Genomic DNA, 17,151 nt, shown 5'->3' on the forward strand with positions numbered 1-17,151 from the left:
GAATCAGCTGTGTAGAAATCGACTTCTGAGGAGCCATGATTTCTGCGTTCTAAGCCTCGCCATTTTCTCTCTTACTGATTCTGATCTTAACTCACAGTAATGTTTGTTCCTTCCTCCTGGCTCCTGATAGAAGGTGCATCTCAGGGCTGCTGGCATCTTTGGCTTCATTAATATCAAGTTACTCCAGGGCTCAGTGATGTCACTGTAGCACCTCCCAGTGGGACAAGGGCTGTCCTCCTCTCCCATGGCTACTTACAAAAGACTATGATAGGGTGACTTTCTCCTCCTCCTCCTCCTCCTCCTCCTCCTCCCCTTCCTCCTCCTCCTCCTCCTTATCCTCCTCCTCCTCCTCCTCTTGCTCTACCTCCTTTCCTTCTACCATGAGCACCAGCCTCCTCTGCTGGGTGGTCCTCTGCCTCCTTGGCACTGGTAAGTCATCAAATACCACTAAGCAAGCATTCCTGTTGTGTGTATGTATTTGTGTGAGTGTGTGTGTGCCTGTGTTTGTGTGTAATGGTTTAAAAAAGATTGTCCTTCTGTATTCCAAGGTCATACCGATTCTGGGGTCTCCCAGTCTCCCCGACACAGAGTCACAAAGAGGGGACACACTGTGCTACTCAGGTGCGACCCCATTTCTGGACATGAACGTCTTTATTGGTATAGACAGACCCCGGGTCAAGGCCTAGAATACCTGACTCACTTCCAGTATGAAGTTGCTGCAGAAAAACCTGAGATGCCTGTTGAGCGGTTCTCTGCACAGAGGCTCCTTCTCGACTTTGAAGATGCAGCCTGCAGAGCAGGTAGACTGGGCCCTGACCCTGTGTGCCAGCTGCCAGACACAGTGTGCCTCAGCCCCCTCCTTCCTGAGCACAAACCATAAGGGCTCAGCCTCCTCCCACTTCCCAGAGACCCAAACTCAGGAGTTGCCTGTCCTGCTCCTCATCAAAGGGAATGAAGGATTTGGAACCCGAATGGAGATCTGACAGCAGGAGGACAGGAAAGATCCACTGAATTACTACAACAAGGAAGTCAGGATGGGAAAAAACCAGGTCTAAGCTTTCTGACATTACAATTATAGTCAAGATTCCACATCTGGGATTGGACTTGAAAGCTTAATCTCAAAGACAGTGAAAATATCCTCATATAAGACTATAAAATGTTACACAATTGTAGCAAACTCCTGAGATAAATGTCACTAACTCACACATATAAAAATTAAAGAGTGAGCCAGCCAGAGCAAAGGAACACTAAAGCAGTTTGTAGCTATCAGCCTTTTAAAAAACTGTAGAGGGCTGGGAAGGTGGCTCAGTGGTAGAGCGCTTGCCTTGCAAGCCTGAGGCCCTGGGTTCGATTCCTCAGCACCATATAAGCAAAAAAGAAAAAAGCCGGAAAGTGGCGCTGTGGCTCCAGTGGTAGAGTGCTAGCCTTCAGCTGAAGAGCTGAGGGACAGCGCCCAGGCCCAGAGTTCAGGCCCCACAACCAGACCCAAAAAAAAATAAAAAAATAAATAAAAAAATAAATAAAAAACTGTAGAATGGTAAGTGAGAATCACCATCAAAATCAATTATCCACAAGCAACTGTCACCAATAATAATACACATTAACTATGTCCATACAATGTTTTTAAATTTCTTTTGACAATCTCAGTCATTATTTAATACTCTTCTACTCATAGCAGGTTTTAAACTGAAAATCTAATTTTGCTTGATTTTATAAAATACAACTCACATAAGGTGCTCAAGATCCAGACAACAGTTCCTCTACATTGTAAGTTTCTTTGAGGCTTCTAAAGTACATGTGCCAATTTATACTCACACCAGAAGCATGGAAAACTTTCAGTTTGTTTTCTCTGTTTTAGATTTTCAATTGTTTGTTACTTGCACATTGTTTGTTGCTAAATTTTTGCATATATTTACATAATATAATGTGGTAATTTAATATATGTCCATCTTTTGAAGAGTTTTTAAATAATTTTTGATTAACCTATTGTAACTGCACAAATTGCTGCTTGTTGTAAATAACTATTTCCAGTTCAATAATTTGAAAAACAAAAGGTCTTAAGAACCAGTCTCTCCATTTCACCCTTTTTTAGTTTGCAGTTAATATTTGTTACTGTTTTAAGAAAGTGCTATTTCAAAATGACCATGCTTTCTTGTATTTCCTTGTAAAATTTTTGAATCACCCCTATCACCACAAAGTCTCAAGTTATACTTATAAAATCAACAAAAGACAATAGAATTAAGAAAGTGGTAACCCTACCCCACAAGTTGGACTAACCAAACTAAGAAAGGCACTGGTGGTTCATACCTGTAATCTTAGGTACTCAGGAGGCTGAGATCTGAGGATGATGGTTCAAGGCCAGCCTGGGTAAGAAAGCCCAAGAGACTCTTATCCCCATTTAACCACCAGAAAACCAGAAGTGGCACCAAGGCTCAAGTGGTAGAGTGCTGGCCATGAGCTGAAGAACTCAGAGATATCACCCAAGCCCAGAGTTCAATTTGCACCACCACCACCACCACCACCAACACCACCACCACCAACAAAAGTAACAAAAAGAAATGGAAGGAAAAAGTCTACCAAAATGTAGACACCAGTACAACCAGATGAACATTCAAATCACATCTGAGTAGTGTCAATGTCCTTATTAAGAAGTATGGAGGTTGGACCTAAGTAGAAGACCACAAACACAACAAAACAAATTGCAACAAATCTAGATGTCTCCTACAAAAACTTCAGTCCTCAAGTGTAAGATAACAGGATAGGAAAAGTAAAGAGACAGAAAAAAAGAACCATACTGATATTACTAGAGAAGATCAAATCAGTACATTATTATCAAATTAAATTTCAGAGTACAGCATATCATCTTGCAATCAAATAATATATTTTATTATATATAATAAGGATTATATGTATTGTGTCTACTCTACATTTTATATGTAAATATATATGGGACATGTATTCATAATTCAAATAATTTCTATGAATCAGTTAGAGAAAAAGAAATGATTCAACCTAAAAACTAGCTAATTAGTTGTACAGGATCTTACGGAAGATACACAAGCAGGCAGCTTCCTCTTCATATGGCTGCTCCATTGGCTTCCACAGCCATGGAGAAGACTTCTTGACTGAGGGAATCCACAGTGCTTCCCTTCTGGGCATCAACACGGGTTGAAGACATTGACAAGGTCCCAACACACTGAGGACACCTGGCAAATACGACTCTCCGGTTTCTCCATGCTTACCACACTATTTGAAAGGAAGAAGTATTTTTCTTCTCATTTTAAACAAGAAGGGCTGTTGCACACCTCCCTCACTTCCACAGGCAAGAGCTGAGACTGCAACAGGCAATAAAGGCCTCCAGGGCTGTCTGGGGGCTGGCAGACCCTGGGGCCAGCTCCTGGTTCAGGCAGTAGAGTGCCATTCCAGTAATGAGCAGAGCTGATCACCAGAGGGCAGTGTGGGCCCACGGAGCCAGCTGCTGCCTGACTGGGAGAGTGTGGGTTCAGCCTTGGCTTGTGGTCCCAGGCAGGGATGTGTTTAGATAAACACAGGGAGTGCTGGCCCAGGAGCTGAGAATGCTCCTCACCCCATCTTTCTCTCTCTGTTTGTCTCTCTGTCTCCCCACACCCCTCTCTCTCTTTCTCAGACTTGTGCCCTCAGTAGGGAGATGATGCCTGGGGCTGCTCCCCTGGACTCTGCCCCAGGCCCCAGGCTCCTCTGTGGTGTTGTCCTGTGTCTCCTGGGAGCAGGTGAATCAGGGGCTCTGGTGGGGCAGAGCCTGGTTGCTGGAGCATCCTATGCCCTCCCGGGCTAGGGCTTCATTGCTGTCTCTTCCTGCCTAGGTGTGGTGCATGCTGGGGTCCTCCAGTCCCCCAGACACCTGATCAAAGCCAAGGGAGGAAAGGCCACTCTGCAGTGCTCTCCTGACTCTGGACATGATGCTGTGTACTGGTACCAGCAGGCCGAGGACCAGAGCCTCCAGTTCCTCATTTCCTATTATCGAGAGTCAGAGAGAGAGAAAGGAAGCATCCCTGGCCACTTCTCAGCTCGGCAGTTCAGTGACTATCACTCTGAGCTGAACATGAGCGCCTTGGAGCTGAGGGACTCCGCGCTGTATCTGTGTGCCAGCAGCTTGCACAGCCCTGCACAGGGACTGGCTTTCTCTACCCAAACCTTCCTGCCCCAGCTGAGGATGTCATTGGGGGTTGGTGAGGGGCGGGGCTGAGGCCCAGCCTTAGCAAACCCCAAGAGCCTTCTCCAGCTGTGATAACCCTTCTCTGTCCTGCCCAGCTCAGACAGCTTCTGAGCATTTTATTTCCTAACTCACTGGACCCTCTCTGCTCTGTGCCCTAATGGACATTAAATATTGTAATGCAAACACAGACATTAGTGTGTCCATTTATATGTGGGAGATCTCAAAGTATAGTTCATAGACAGAAATCTGTAGCTCAGAGAATTTACTAATATTTAGTCTTCAAAATGATCAGAGACCTAGGGTGGAATTATACTTTCTACCTCTTTCGCCTGAAGTGCTCCTGAGGTTCTATGGTGTTTTCTGCTGTGTGTAATATCAGGTAGCACAGTACTGTCTCTCCACTGCAAGATCAGCTGAGCAGCAGTGGGTGGTCTCATTATGGGTTGGGGTTGCTATGACACAGTGCCTGTCCATCAGCTTCCAGTGCAGAAACCATTTAGCCAGAGAATATTGGCCCTGTGATTACTTGAAGATGAGATACATGTTTTCAACAAACGAAAAGTAGTGATTCAGTAATGAATTTAAAAGTAAATAGAAAGTAGATATTTATAGGTGAGATTTAGCTACCCAAGGAAATTCTTTCAAAGGCTATCATGGAAGGTAGATAATACCTTAGTTTGAAAATGATCCTCAGAGCTTCGGTAGTTCATGTGTCTTTAACATGACCCCTCAAGAAAAATGCAAGTCTCAGCTAGATTCAAGTGTGTATCCTACAAAATTGAGAAGAGTAAGGGAAGGGTGTGGGGTAGGGGAAGGAGGGGTGAGAATGTTGCAAGGGGTGTCTTTGGTCACTGTAGATCATCCTCATCACTGCTCTGTTAAATGGAAACTTTCTCTTTACATGCCTTGGCCCAACTGTGCTCCACAGGCTCCTTTTGTTGGTGTCTCTTAGTGTCTGGGACCATCTGGGTCTTTCAAGACCTGAGCACCAGTCTCTCATTGGATTCTCTACACCTGCTGAGGTCTGTCTGATTCTGCATTCCTCTCACTAGACCAGGAACACAGCAATGTCCATCAAGATACAGAAGTTATGGTTGATTGGGAGGGGGGAGGGGGGATGCTGGGAAGGGATGTGAAGGGTAAACAAAGGAGGAGGCTGCAATGCTTGGTAAGAAGTGTACACATTATCCTGCCCATGTAATTGTAACCCCTCTGTACAGTATGTTCACAAATAAAATAAAATTAAATTAAAAAAAGGAAGTTATGGTTGAGTTGATGTTATGCTTTTGGTAACTAGAAACCTCTGAAGGAAGTCAGAGAATGTCTGTGTGATCCTGCAAATGGCAGTCCTCTATCTCTGCTAGTCAAAATCTTCTTCCTATTAGTAATCAGCTTTCTTAGCCTTTGACAGAAAGCACAGACAAGAGAACATCGGTGATCCCGGATACATGGCTGGGCTGAAAGCAGGGAGAATTCATCTCCATGAGGACAACTGTGTCCTGAGCCCAGAGGGTTCCTGTCACCTGAATCACTGTGCAATGATATTCTGGGTCCTTACTTTAACACTGTGAGGTAGATACCTAGTGTCTGGGGGCTTCTGAAGGCTGGGATATCTTCTCAGACTGACATTCAATTCTTTAGACATTGGGCACTAATAAAAGCTACTTATAGATACTTAAAGCCAAGATGCCAAAGAAAGCCACAGGGCAACCCTGAGGCATTTCTGAGGATGACTGAATATTAGGAAAAATTGGAACAGAGTAAAGACAGGGAATTGTATCATAATGGAAGTAAAATAAGACCAGAGGAACAGATGTCCTTCCTAAGATTATGAAAACACTAAAATAGATAGTTCTAGTTAATAAGAAATTAAAACTGGCACTCATTATGAACTGTTAAATCGTGTATATGCACTACCAGTACTCGTATAAATGCCATAACCCTGTGCATGCACATAACAGAAAGGAGTTGTTTCTGCAGGGAAGGGGCGTGGCAGGTTAGCAGCAGCCCAGGCATTGGTGGGGAGGTGAGGCCACTGAGTCACTGAGAAGCAGCCTTCTTTTTCCTCCAAAGGAGGCTGGGAGACATGGGACTCTGCCCCGCTCCTGAGATGGGCACCCAGCTGCTGCACGTGGCCTTCTGTCTCCTGTGGGCAGGTGAGGGATGGCTTCAGGTGGGCACCTCACTGCCTCCCACCCCAGGGCATCCCCGGCTTCTCCTTGACAGACCCCTTCAGACTTGGGTCATTCTCTGTTACAGGACACATGGAGGCTGCCATCAGCCAACGTCCAAGACACAAGCTCACAGAGACAGGAAGACAGGTGAATTTGAGCTGTCACCAGACTGACAACCATGACTCCATGAACTGGTATCGGCAAGACCCTGGGCATGGGCTGAGGCTGCTCCATTACTCGTATGGAGAGAGGAACACTGCAAAAGGAGACATCCCCGATGGGTACAGCGTGTCCAGACCACGCACGGAGGACTTCTCCCTCACTGTGGACTCAGCCACCTCCTCCCACACAGCTGTGTACTGGTGTGCCAGCCGTGTCTCCACAGTGCTGCGGGGCTGCCTCCTCTCTGCACAGAAAGTGTGAGGGGAGACGGAGGGCATCTGCTCGCCCCTTTGAAGTCTCCAGTCTCAACAGCAGTGTGTGCCAACTCGTTCCTTCTCAGCCCCTATCAGACCAGAGCTTGGGGGCTACAGGGTACAGATGTCCTTGCTTAAACACGCGTGCACCCTGGTGGTGCGATTACTTGTTCTGGATGACAGTGGCCATTGAATTAGTATTGAATCAAATTGATCTTCAACAGTGGCAGGAAGATGCTCCTGGCAGAGTGGGATTTTATAGATGGAAGATATACAACAGAGTTATCCGTGAACTTTAGGATCTGTTTTTTTTTTGTATTAGTCAGTTTCCTATCCCTTGGACATAACGTCGGAGTAAACCTACGGAGAAAAGGGTTATTCATTTGAATCACAATCTTAGGCATTTTAGACAGTGTTCACTTGGCTGTGTTGTTTCCACTAGACAAGTTGGGCGTCATGGTGGGGAGAACATAGCATAGCAGAGTTGATTGCTCCATAGCAGCCTGGCAGCAGAGAAGGAGGGAGCAAAGAGGAAGGAGACAGAAAGAACATAGGAAGGAAGGAAGGAAGGCAGGAAGGAAGGCAGGAAGGAAGGAAGGCAGGAAGGAAGGAAGGAAGGAAGGAAGGAAGGAAGGAAGGAAGGAAGGAAGAAAAGAAAGCAGAAAGAAGGATGCCAAGATGGAAGGAAGGATGCAAGGAAGGAAAAGAAGAGAAGAAATACTGCAAAAATACTTGTAGGTGGAAGTGGCTCTGTGGCTCAAGTGGTAGAGTGCTAGCCTTAAGCTGAAGAGCTGAGGGATAGCGCCGAGGCCCAGAGTTCAAGCCTCATGACCAATAAAAAAATACATGTAGAGAAGAGAGAGAGAGAGGGAGAGAGAGACAGAGATAGAAAGGGAGAGAATAAACAAAAGGTATGCACATAATTCAGGACATGTCCAAGGGAGCAACTTCCTCCAACTAGGTTCTCAATTGTAATCTTCTCAAGTTCCTCCATCACTCACTAGTTCATTCAGACCAGAAACCATCAGTCCAATGATCCATGAAGGAAACTGGAGCCCCAGTCAGAGGACTCCAAAGTCCTGTTCTGATCACTGCCTGCACACAGGACCAAATTCTTGAGTGCTGATGCAACACTGCACCTCTAAACAATAACAACATTTCTGAGCTGTTTTCTTTCTGTAGCATTGCTCACCTCCTCTAATAAATTTGGCAGAGAATTCTTATCACTAGATAACTGAAAGACAGCCCATGAGAACCTGGAGAAAGAGAGAGGCTCAAAGGGATGGGTAGTTACATGGCAGAGGGAAGCTCACTAGCTCATAGCTTCAATTTCAGTTGCTTTGGTAGAGGCAAGAAGTAATATTCAGGAGATCTGGAAATGTGCAGGGAGCCTCAACTCCTAAAGTGTTGGAACAGTTCGTGCTTTTCCACAGGCCATGACTGTGCACAGCCTCAAGAGCTCTGTGGGCTTGCTGCTATTGGACAGGAAGACAGAGGCCTCCATGGAGATGTCACATAGCATCACGGTGGGGGCTGCTGGGTGGGGACACAGAAGCTCCTCCTCTGCTGCATTCCCCAGGACAGAGAGCTGGGAGCACCTCCTGCACTGCCTTACCATGGGCACCAGCCTGCCATCCTGGGTGTCCCTGTGTCTCCTGGGGATGGGTGAGTCCTCACATCCCCACCATCTCCTTGTCACATCCCCCCAAGATCATCTCCACTGTTTCCACCCGGATTCTTTGTCTTTCACTCCACAGCACTCACAGAAGCTGGGGTCACTCAGTCTCCCAGATACAAGGTCACAGAGAAAAGCCAAGCTGTGTCTCTTTGGTGTGATCCAGTTTCTGGTCACAATGTCCTCTTCTGGTACAGGCAGACCCCGGGACAGGGCCCAGAGAGGCTGCTTTATTTTCAGAACAAGGTTATGAGTGAGGACGCCCAGTTGCCCAAAGATTGGTTTTCTGCACAGAGGCCTGAAGGTGCAGACTCCACCCTGAAGATTCAGCCTGCACAGCTGGAGGACTCAGCGGTGTATCTCTGTGCCAGCAGCTTAGACACAGCCAGGCAGGGACCATTTCCTGCCGTGCACAAAGCTCTGTGCTTCTCTGCCTCTGTGCAGCTCAGAGCTGCCCTGCACAGCGCCTGCGCTTTCCTCACCATCTGAGGATGGAGGAGGAGGCCCGTCTTCAGATGCAGGCTTCACTCATGTCAGGAGAGGGCAGGCATTGCTTCTTGAGACATGAGTGCTGCAAACGTGTGAAAAGGATATCTGAGGGACTGGAAGCAATCAAGAACCCCAAAGTGACAGTCGCTCAGGAGAGACCTGGGTGTCCCAGAGCCCAGATCTAACTGGTCCATAAACCATGCACTCCCAAAACACACAGCCAACTCAGGACCATAGAGTTGGTTGATATGCTCAACTGTTTTGCTGTTTCTCTGTGGCTCCTGAGTGACTGAATGTAAGCCTTGGTGGCATCCTTAGCATTAGCTTTTTGGTCTAGCTTCCTGTCTTTCTTTCCATGTGGATTCTCCTGCGTTTTCTGCATTATGTTATAGATTTTTCACTTACTGTTCGCATGGAAATAACAATAATAATGATATTGTTTTGGTGATGATGATGATGATGATGGTCATTTATGTATTTTTGCCAGCAACTTCACAACTACAGAGAAATGCACACCCTAAATCGAAGTCTTGATTCAAACCAAATTCTGCTGTTTACTAGAGCACTTTTAAGTTTTTTATTGGGATCCTCCCAGCCCTGCACTCTTTTAGGCTTGGGTCAGATGGTGGAGAGGGAACAGTGCATTATTGAAAAGTCATTGACTAGGAATGTTCTGAAGGTGATCTCTCTTTCCCCAGCCCATCCTGGCATCTCTTCCCTCTTCATCTAGCCTACCTGCAGGCAAGATAGCTCTTGTCAATCACTGATCATTATCTAATAAACTTGTCTGACAAAAAACCAGTTATGGGATGGATCAACATGACCATTAACCATGTCTTTAGCACGATTGTTACTTGGTTCTTTTCCCAACCTCCTATGTCACTTCTCATAGTTACTAAGTCCCTCATGGTATAATTTCTAGATCATCTTTAGTGTCTTTGTACATAAAAACAAGATATTTAGGGAAGAGTTTGCCCTATTATTTTCACCTCTGAAGGCTGTGGGCAATTGCCTTTTCTTCCTCCTTCACTTAGGGCCAGTTCACGAATGGGGGGAGAAGTCAGAGGTCTGTGAAGGTGGATGGCAGCCAGCCTTAGGGTTTCCAGTGCGAAACACTGGTGAAATACGCAGGTGTGGATGAGGAGTGAGGAGAGGGCCCAGAGACCCCGTGTGAGCCCTGGGCAGCAGCAGTGTGGGATGCGGAGGGGCTCCACCAGGCAGACCTCGCTCTGAATCAGCTGTGTTGAAATCAACTTCTGAGGAGCCATGATTTCTGCGTTCTAAGCCTCGCCATTTTCTCTCTTACTGATTCTGATCTTAACTCACAGTAATGTTTGTTCCTTCCTCCTGGCTCCTGATAGAAGGTGCATCTCAGGGCTGCTGGCATCTTTGGCTTCATTAATATCAAGTTACTCCAGGGCTCAGTGATGTCACTGTAGCACCTCCCAGTGGGGCAAGTGCTGCCCTCCTCTCCCATGGCTACTTACAAAAGACAGTGATAGGGTGACTTTCTCCTCCTCCTCCTCCTCCTCCACCTGCTCCTCCTCCTCCTCCTGCGATGAGCACCAGGCTCCTCTGCTGGGTGGTCCTCTGCCTCCTTGGCACTGGTAAGTCATCAAATACCACTAAGCAAGCATTCCTGTTGTGTGTATGTATTTGTGTGAGTGTGTGTGTGCCTGTGTTTGTGTGTAATGGTTTGAAAAAGAATGTCCTTCTGTGTTCCAAGGTCATACCGCATCTGGGGTCTCCCAGTCTCCCCGACACAGAGTCACAAAGAGGGGACACACTGTGCTACTCAGGTGCGACCCCATTTCTGGACATGAACGTCTTTATTGGTATAGACAGACCCCGGGTCAAGACCTAGAATACCTGACTCACTTCCAGTATGAAGTTGCTGCAGAAAAACCTGAGATGCCTGTTGAGCGGTTCTCTGCACAGAGGCCCAATGGCTCCTTCTCAACTTTGAAAATGCAGCCTGCTGAGCAGGGAGACTCGGCCCTGACCCTGTGTGCCAGCTGTCAGACACAGTGTGCCTCAGCCCCCTCCTCCCTGAGCACAAACCATAAGGGCTCAGCCTCCTCCCACTTCCCAGAGACCCAAACTCAGGAGTTGCCTGTCCTGCTCCTCATGGAAGGGAATGAAGGATTTGGAACCAGAATGGAGATCTGACAGCAGGAGGAAAGGAAAGATCCACTGAATTACTACAACAAGGAAGTCAGGATGGGAAAAAACTGGGGCTAAGCTTTCTGACATTACAATTATGGTCAAGATTCCACATCTGGGATTGGACTTGAAAGCTTAATCTCAAAGACAGTGAAAATATCCTCCTCCTATAAAATTATAAAATGTTACACAATTGGAGCAAACTCCTGAGATAAATGTCACTAATTCACACATATAAAAATTAAAGAGTGAGCCAGCCAGAACAAAGGAACACTAAAGCAGTTTGTAGCTATCAGCCCTTTAAAAAACTGTAGAATGGTAAGTAAGAATTACCATCAAAATCAATTATCCACAAGCAACTGTCACCAATAGTAATACACATTAACTATGTCCATACAATGTTTTTAAATTTCTTTTGACAATCTCAGTCATTATTTAAAACTCTTCTACTCATAGCAGGTTTTAAACTGAAAATCTAATTTTGCTTGATTTTATAAAATCAACTCACATGAGGTGCTCAAGATCCAGACAACATTTCCTCTACATTGTAGGTTTCTTTGAGGCTTCTAAAGTACATGTGCCAATTTATACTCACACCAGAAGCATGGAAAACTTTCAGTTTGTTTTCTCTGTTTTAGATTTTCAATTGTTTGTTACTTGGACATTATTTGTTGCTAAATGTTTGCATATATTTACATAATACAGTGTGGTAATTTAATATATGTCCATCATTTGAAGAGTTTTTAAATAATTTTTGATTAACCTATTGTAACTGCACAAATTGCTGCTTGTTGTAAATAACTATTTCCAGTTCAATAATTTGAAAAACAAAAGGTCTTAAGAACCAATCTCTCCATTTCACCCTTTTTTAGTTTGCAATTCATATTTGTTACTGTTTTAAGAAAGTGCTATTTCAAAATGACCATGCTTTCTTGTATTTCCTTGTAAAATTTTTGATTCACCCCTATCACCACAAAGTCTCAAGTTATACTTATTAAATCAACAAAAGACAATAGAATTAAGAAAGCCGTAACCTTACCCCACAAATTGGACTAACCAAACTAAGAAAGGCACTGGTGGTTCACACCTGTAATCTTAGGTACTCAGGAGGCTGAGATCTGAGGATGATGGTTCAAGGCCAGCCTGGGTAAGAAAGTCCAGGAGACTCTTATCCCCATTTAACCACCAGAAAACCAGAAGTGGCACCAAGGCTCAAGTGGTAGAGTGCTGGCCATGAGCTGAAGAACTCAGAGATATCACCCAAGCCCAGAGTTCAATTTGCACAACCACCACCACCACCACCAACACCACCACCACCAACAAAAGTAACAAAAAGAAATGGAAGGAAAAAGTCTACCAAAATGTAGACACCAGTACAACCAGATAAACATTCAAATCACATCTGAGTAGTGTCAATGTCCTTATTAAGAAGTATGCAGGTTGGACCTAAGTAGAAGACCACAAACACAACAAAACAAATTGCAACAAATCTAGATGTCTCCTACAAAAACTTCAGTCCTCAAGTATAAAATAACAGGATAGGAAAAGTAAAGAGACAGAAAAAAAAAACCATACTGATATTAGTAGAGAAGATCAAATCAGTACATTATTATCAAATTAAATATCAGAGTACAGCATATCATCTTGCAATCAAATAATATATTTTATTATATATAATAAGGATTATATGTATTGTGTCTACTCTACATTTTATATGTAAATATATATGGGACATGTATTCATAATTCAAATAATTTCTATGAATCAGTTAGAAAAAAAGAAATGATTCAACCTAAAAACTAGCTAATTAGTTGTACAGGATCTTACGGAAGATACACAAGCAGGCAGCTTCCTCTTCATATGGCTGCTCCATTGGCTTCCACAGTCATGGAGAAGACTTCTTGACTGAGGGAATCCACAGTGCTTGCCTTCTGGGCATCAACACGGGTTGAAGACATTGACAGGGTCCCAACACACTGAGGACACCTGGCAAATACGACTCTCGGGTTTCTCCATTCTTACCACACTATTTGAAAGGAGGAAGTATTTTTCTTCTCATTTTAAACAAGAAGGGCTGTTGCACACCTCCCTCACTTCCACAGGCAAGAGCTGAGACTGCAACAGGCAAAAGAGGCCTCCAGGGTTGTCTGGGGGTTGGCAGACCCTGGGGCCAGCTCCTGGTTCAGGCAGTAGAGTGCCATTCCAGTAATGAGCAGAGCTGATCACCAGAGGGCAGTGTGGGCCCATGGAGCCAGCTGCTGCCTGACTGGGAGAGTGTGGGTTCAGCCTTGGCTTGTGGTCCCAGGCAGGGATGTGTTTAGATAAACACAGGGAGTGCTGGCCCAGGAGCTGAGAATGCTCCTCACCCCATCTTTCTCTCTCTGTTTCTTTGTCTCTCTGTCTCCCCACACCCCTCTCTCTCTTTCTCAGACCTGTGCCCTCAGTAGGGAGATGATGCCTGGGGCTGCTCCCCTGGACTCTGCCCCAGGCCCCAGGCTCCTCTGTGGTGTTGTCCTGTGTCTCCTGGGAGCAGGTGAGTCAGGGGCTCTGGTGGGGCAGAGCCTGGTTGCTGGAGCATCCTGTGCCCTCCAGGCCTGGGCTTCATTGCTGTCTCTTCCTGCCTAGGTGTGGTGCATGCTGGGGTCCTCCAGTCCCCCAGACACCTGATCAAAGCCAAGGGAGGAAAGGCCACTCTGCAGTGCTCTCCTGACTCTGGACATAATACTGTGTACTGGTACCAGCAGGCCGAGGACCAGAGCCTCCAGTTCCTGATTTCGTATTATCGAGAGTCAGAGAGAGATAAAGGAAGCATCCCTGGGCGCTTCTCAGCTCGGCAGTTCAGTGACTATCACTCTGAGCTGAACATGAGTGCCTTGGAGCTGAGAGACTCCGTGCTGTATCTGTGTGCCAGCAGCTTGCACAGCCCTGCACAGGTACTGGCTTTCTCTACCCAAACCTTCCTGCCCCAGCTGAGGATGCCACTGAGGGGGGTGTGGGCTGAGGCCCAACCTTAGCAAACCCCAGGAGCCCTCTCCAGCTGTGGTAACCCTTCTCTGTCCTGCCCAGCTCAGACAGCTTCTGAGCCCTGTATTTCCTAACTCTCTGGACTGTCTCTATCTGTGCTGTAATGCACATTGGATATTATAATGGAAACACAGACATTAGTGTATCCTCTTTATGTGTGGGAGATGTTAAGGTATCAGTTCATAGATGGAAAGCTGTAGCTCATGGATTTCATAACATTTAATATTTAAAAGGATCAGTGTTGGGATCGAAGTGTACATTCACCACCCCTAACCTGAAGTGCTCCTGAGGCTCTATAGTGTTTTCTGGTCTGTACAATAGCAGATAGCACAGCAGTGTCTGTCCACTGCAAGATCAGCTGAGCAGCAATGGTAAGTCCCATTATGGATTGTGGTTGTTCTGAGATAGTGCCTGCCAGTCAACTTTCAGGACAGAGAGCATTTATCCAGAGAATGGGCCCTATGATAAGTTGAGGAAGAGATACATGTTTTCAGCAAACTAAAATTTTAATTCTGTAATGAATTCCAAAATAAATCAGTAGATATTTATAGCTAATATTTATACCCAACGAAATTATTCTTTCAAAGCCTATCATAATAGATAGATTACACCTTATTTTAAAATTGATCCTGGGAACTTTGATAGTCCCTGTACCTTTAACCCAACCTCTCAAAAAAAACGCAAGTCTCAGCGAGAATCCAATATGTATCCTACAAAATTGAAAAGAGTAATGGAAGGATGTGGGTAGGGGCAGGACAGGTGAAAATGTTTCAAGGGTTGACCTTGATCACTATAGCGTTTCCCCATAGCTGTCTTGTTAAATGGAAAATCCTTTCTTTTATTTACATAAAGACAATAAATAAAACATATTTATATGTATATGTACATATGTTCAAAAAAGAAATATTTCTTTCCATGGCTTGGCCCAACCATGGTCCACAGGCTCCTTTTGTTGGTGTCTCTTGGGCTCTAGGACCAGCTGGGTCTTCCAAGGCCAGAGCACTAGCCTCTCATTGCAATCTGTCTACCTGCTGTGTCTAGTCCAGTTCTGTATTCCTCCTCACTAGACCAAGAGGGCAGCAATGTCATCAAGATTCAGTCCCCTTGTGTGGTCGCAGGATGGAGAGCTCACAGTGGGTCATGGCCTACCTGGAAAATGATAACAGGCAATGAATGCTACAGGGTAGCGATACATTTTCATGATACAGAAGTTTAGGCTCCATCCATATTATTCTTTTGGTGAATGGGAATCTGTGAATGAAGACAGAGAATGTCGGTGTGATTCTGGACACAGCAGTCATCTATCTTTGCTGGTCAAAATCTCCTTCCTATTAGTGATCAGCCTTCTTATCTTTGGGCAGAAAGCATGGCAGGGAGACATGAGTGATCCAAGGTCCATGGCTGGACTGAAACCAGGGAGAATTCATCTCATGAGGACACCTGGAGACCTGAGCCCAGAGGGCTGCTGTCACCCGCATCATTGTGAAACTAGATCCTGCACCCTGACCTTCACATGCTAATACCTGGATGTCTGATGACTTTTGAAGGCTGGGATATCTTCTCAGACTGACAGGTAATTATTTACCAATAGGGTAAATAGAAAATACTGAAAAAAGCTACTTACAGGTACTAAGAACTGAGATGCCTTAGAAAGTCACAGGGCAGCAGTGTGGCTCTGCTGAGTCTGCCAGAACCTTAGGAACCATTGGAACATTGGAATGAAAGGGACTTTTATCTTAAGGGAATTTAAAGATGACCAGAGGAACAGATGTCCTTCCTAAGATAATGAAAACACTAAAATAGATAATTCCAGTTAATAAGAAATTAAAACTGGCACTCTCTATGAACTGTGAAATCATGTATATGCACTACAATTACTCGTATAAATGCCATAACACTGTGCATGCACATAACAGAAAGGAGTTGTTTCTGGAGGGAAGGGGTGTGGCAGGTTAGCAGCAGACCAGGCATTGGTGGGGAGGTGATGCCACTGAGTCACTGAGAAGCAACCTTCTTTTTCCTCCAAAGGAGGCTGGGAGACCTGGGACTCTGCCCTGCTCCTGAGATGGGCGCCCAGCTGCTGCACGTGGCCTTCTGTCTCCTGTGGGCAGGTGAGGGATGGCTTCAGGTGGGCACCTCACTGCCTCCCACCCCAGGGCATCCCGGGGTTATCCCTGACAGGCCCCTTCAGACTTGGGTCATTCTCTGTTACAGGACACATGGAGGCTGCCATCAGCCAACGTCCAAGACACAAGCTCACAGAGACAGGAAGACGGGTGAATTTGAGTTGTCGCCAGAATGACAACCATGACTACATGTACTGGTATCGACAAGACCCTGGGCATGGGCTGAGGCTGCTCCATTACTCAAATAGAGAGAGGAACACTGCAAAAGGAGACATCCCCGACGGGTACAGTGTGTCCAGACCACGCACGGAGGACTTCTCCCTCACTGTGGACTCAGCCACCCCCTCCCACACAGCTGTGTACTGGTGTGCCAGCAGTTTCTCCACAGTGCTGCGGGCCTGCCTCCTCTCTTCACAAAAAGTGTGAGGGGAGACGGAGGGCGTCTGCTCGCCCATTTGAAGTCTCCAGTCTCAACAGCAGTGTGTGCCAACTCGTTCCTTCTCAGCCCCTATCAGACCAGAGCTTGGAGGCTGGAGGATACAGATGTCCTTGCTTAAACATGTGTGCACCCTTGTGGTGAGATTACTGGTTCTAGATGACAGTGGCTATCGAATTAGCATTGAATCAAATTGGTCTTCAACAGTGGCAGGAAGATGCTGGTGGTACACTGGGATTTCTGGATGGAAGATATACAACAGAGTTATCACTAGCCTTTAGGATTTATGTTTTTGTATTATTGAGTTTCCCATCACTATGACAGTAATCCCAAGGGGAAAATATTTATTTATTTGAGTCACAATCTTAGGCATTTTAGTCAGTGTTCACTTGGCTGTGTTGTTTCTGCTAGACAAGTTGGGCATCATCGTGGGGAGAACATAGCATAGCAGAG

The 17,151-nt window shown here is 45.7% G+C and overlaps 1 protein-coding gene, 1 pseudogene and 6 gene segments (V, D, J or C); 7 read left to right on the forward strand and 1 right to left on the reverse strand.

The window, feature by feature from the left end:
• Nucleotides 1–17,151, reverse strand: part of LOC122105767 (cationic trypsin-3) — a 229,544-nt gene that overhangs the window by 90,357 nt on the left and 122,036 nt on the right. The window lies entirely within an intron of this gene.
• On the forward strand, nucleotides 381–983 carry LOC122105807 (annotated as a pseudogene).
• LOC122105808 lies at nucleotides 3,657–4,225 on the forward strand. The segment is given in 2 exon segments: nucleotides 3,657–3,749; nucleotides 3,843–4,225. Coding segments are annotated over 2 exon segments (465 nt in total).
• On the forward strand, nucleotides 6,257–6,792 carry LOC122105809. The segment is given in 2 exon segments: nucleotides 6,257–6,351; nucleotides 6,455–6,792. Coding segments are annotated over 2 exon segments (408 nt in total).
• Nucleotides 8,402–8,949, forward strand: LOC122105810. The segment is given in 2 exon segments: nucleotides 8,402–8,450; nucleotides 8,543–8,949. Coding segments are annotated over 2 exon segments (456 nt in total).
• LOC122105811 lies at nucleotides 10,508–11,118 on the forward strand. The segment is given in 2 exon segments: nucleotides 10,508–10,556; nucleotides 10,676–11,118. Coding segments are annotated over 2 exon segments (492 nt in total).
• LOC122105812 lies at nucleotides 13,448–15,656 on the forward strand. The segment is given in 3 exon segments: nucleotides 13,448–13,645; nucleotides 13,738–14,045; nucleotides 15,498–15,656. Coding segments are annotated over 3 exon segments (645 nt in total).
• LOC122105813 lies at nucleotides 16,160–16,688 on the forward strand. The segment is given in 2 exon segments: nucleotides 16,160–16,247; nucleotides 16,351–16,688. Coding segments are annotated over 2 exon segments (384 nt in total).

This window comes from Dipodomys spectabilis, unplaced genomic scaffold, assembly GCF_019054845.1.
Source record: "Dipodomys spectabilis isolate Male_0828 unplaced genomic scaffold, ASM1905484v1 ptg000034l, whole genome shotgun sequence".
NCBI classification, from domain to species: domain Eukaryota; kingdom Metazoa; phylum Chordata; class Mammalia; order Rodentia; family Heteromyidae; genus Dipodomys; species Dipodomys spectabilis.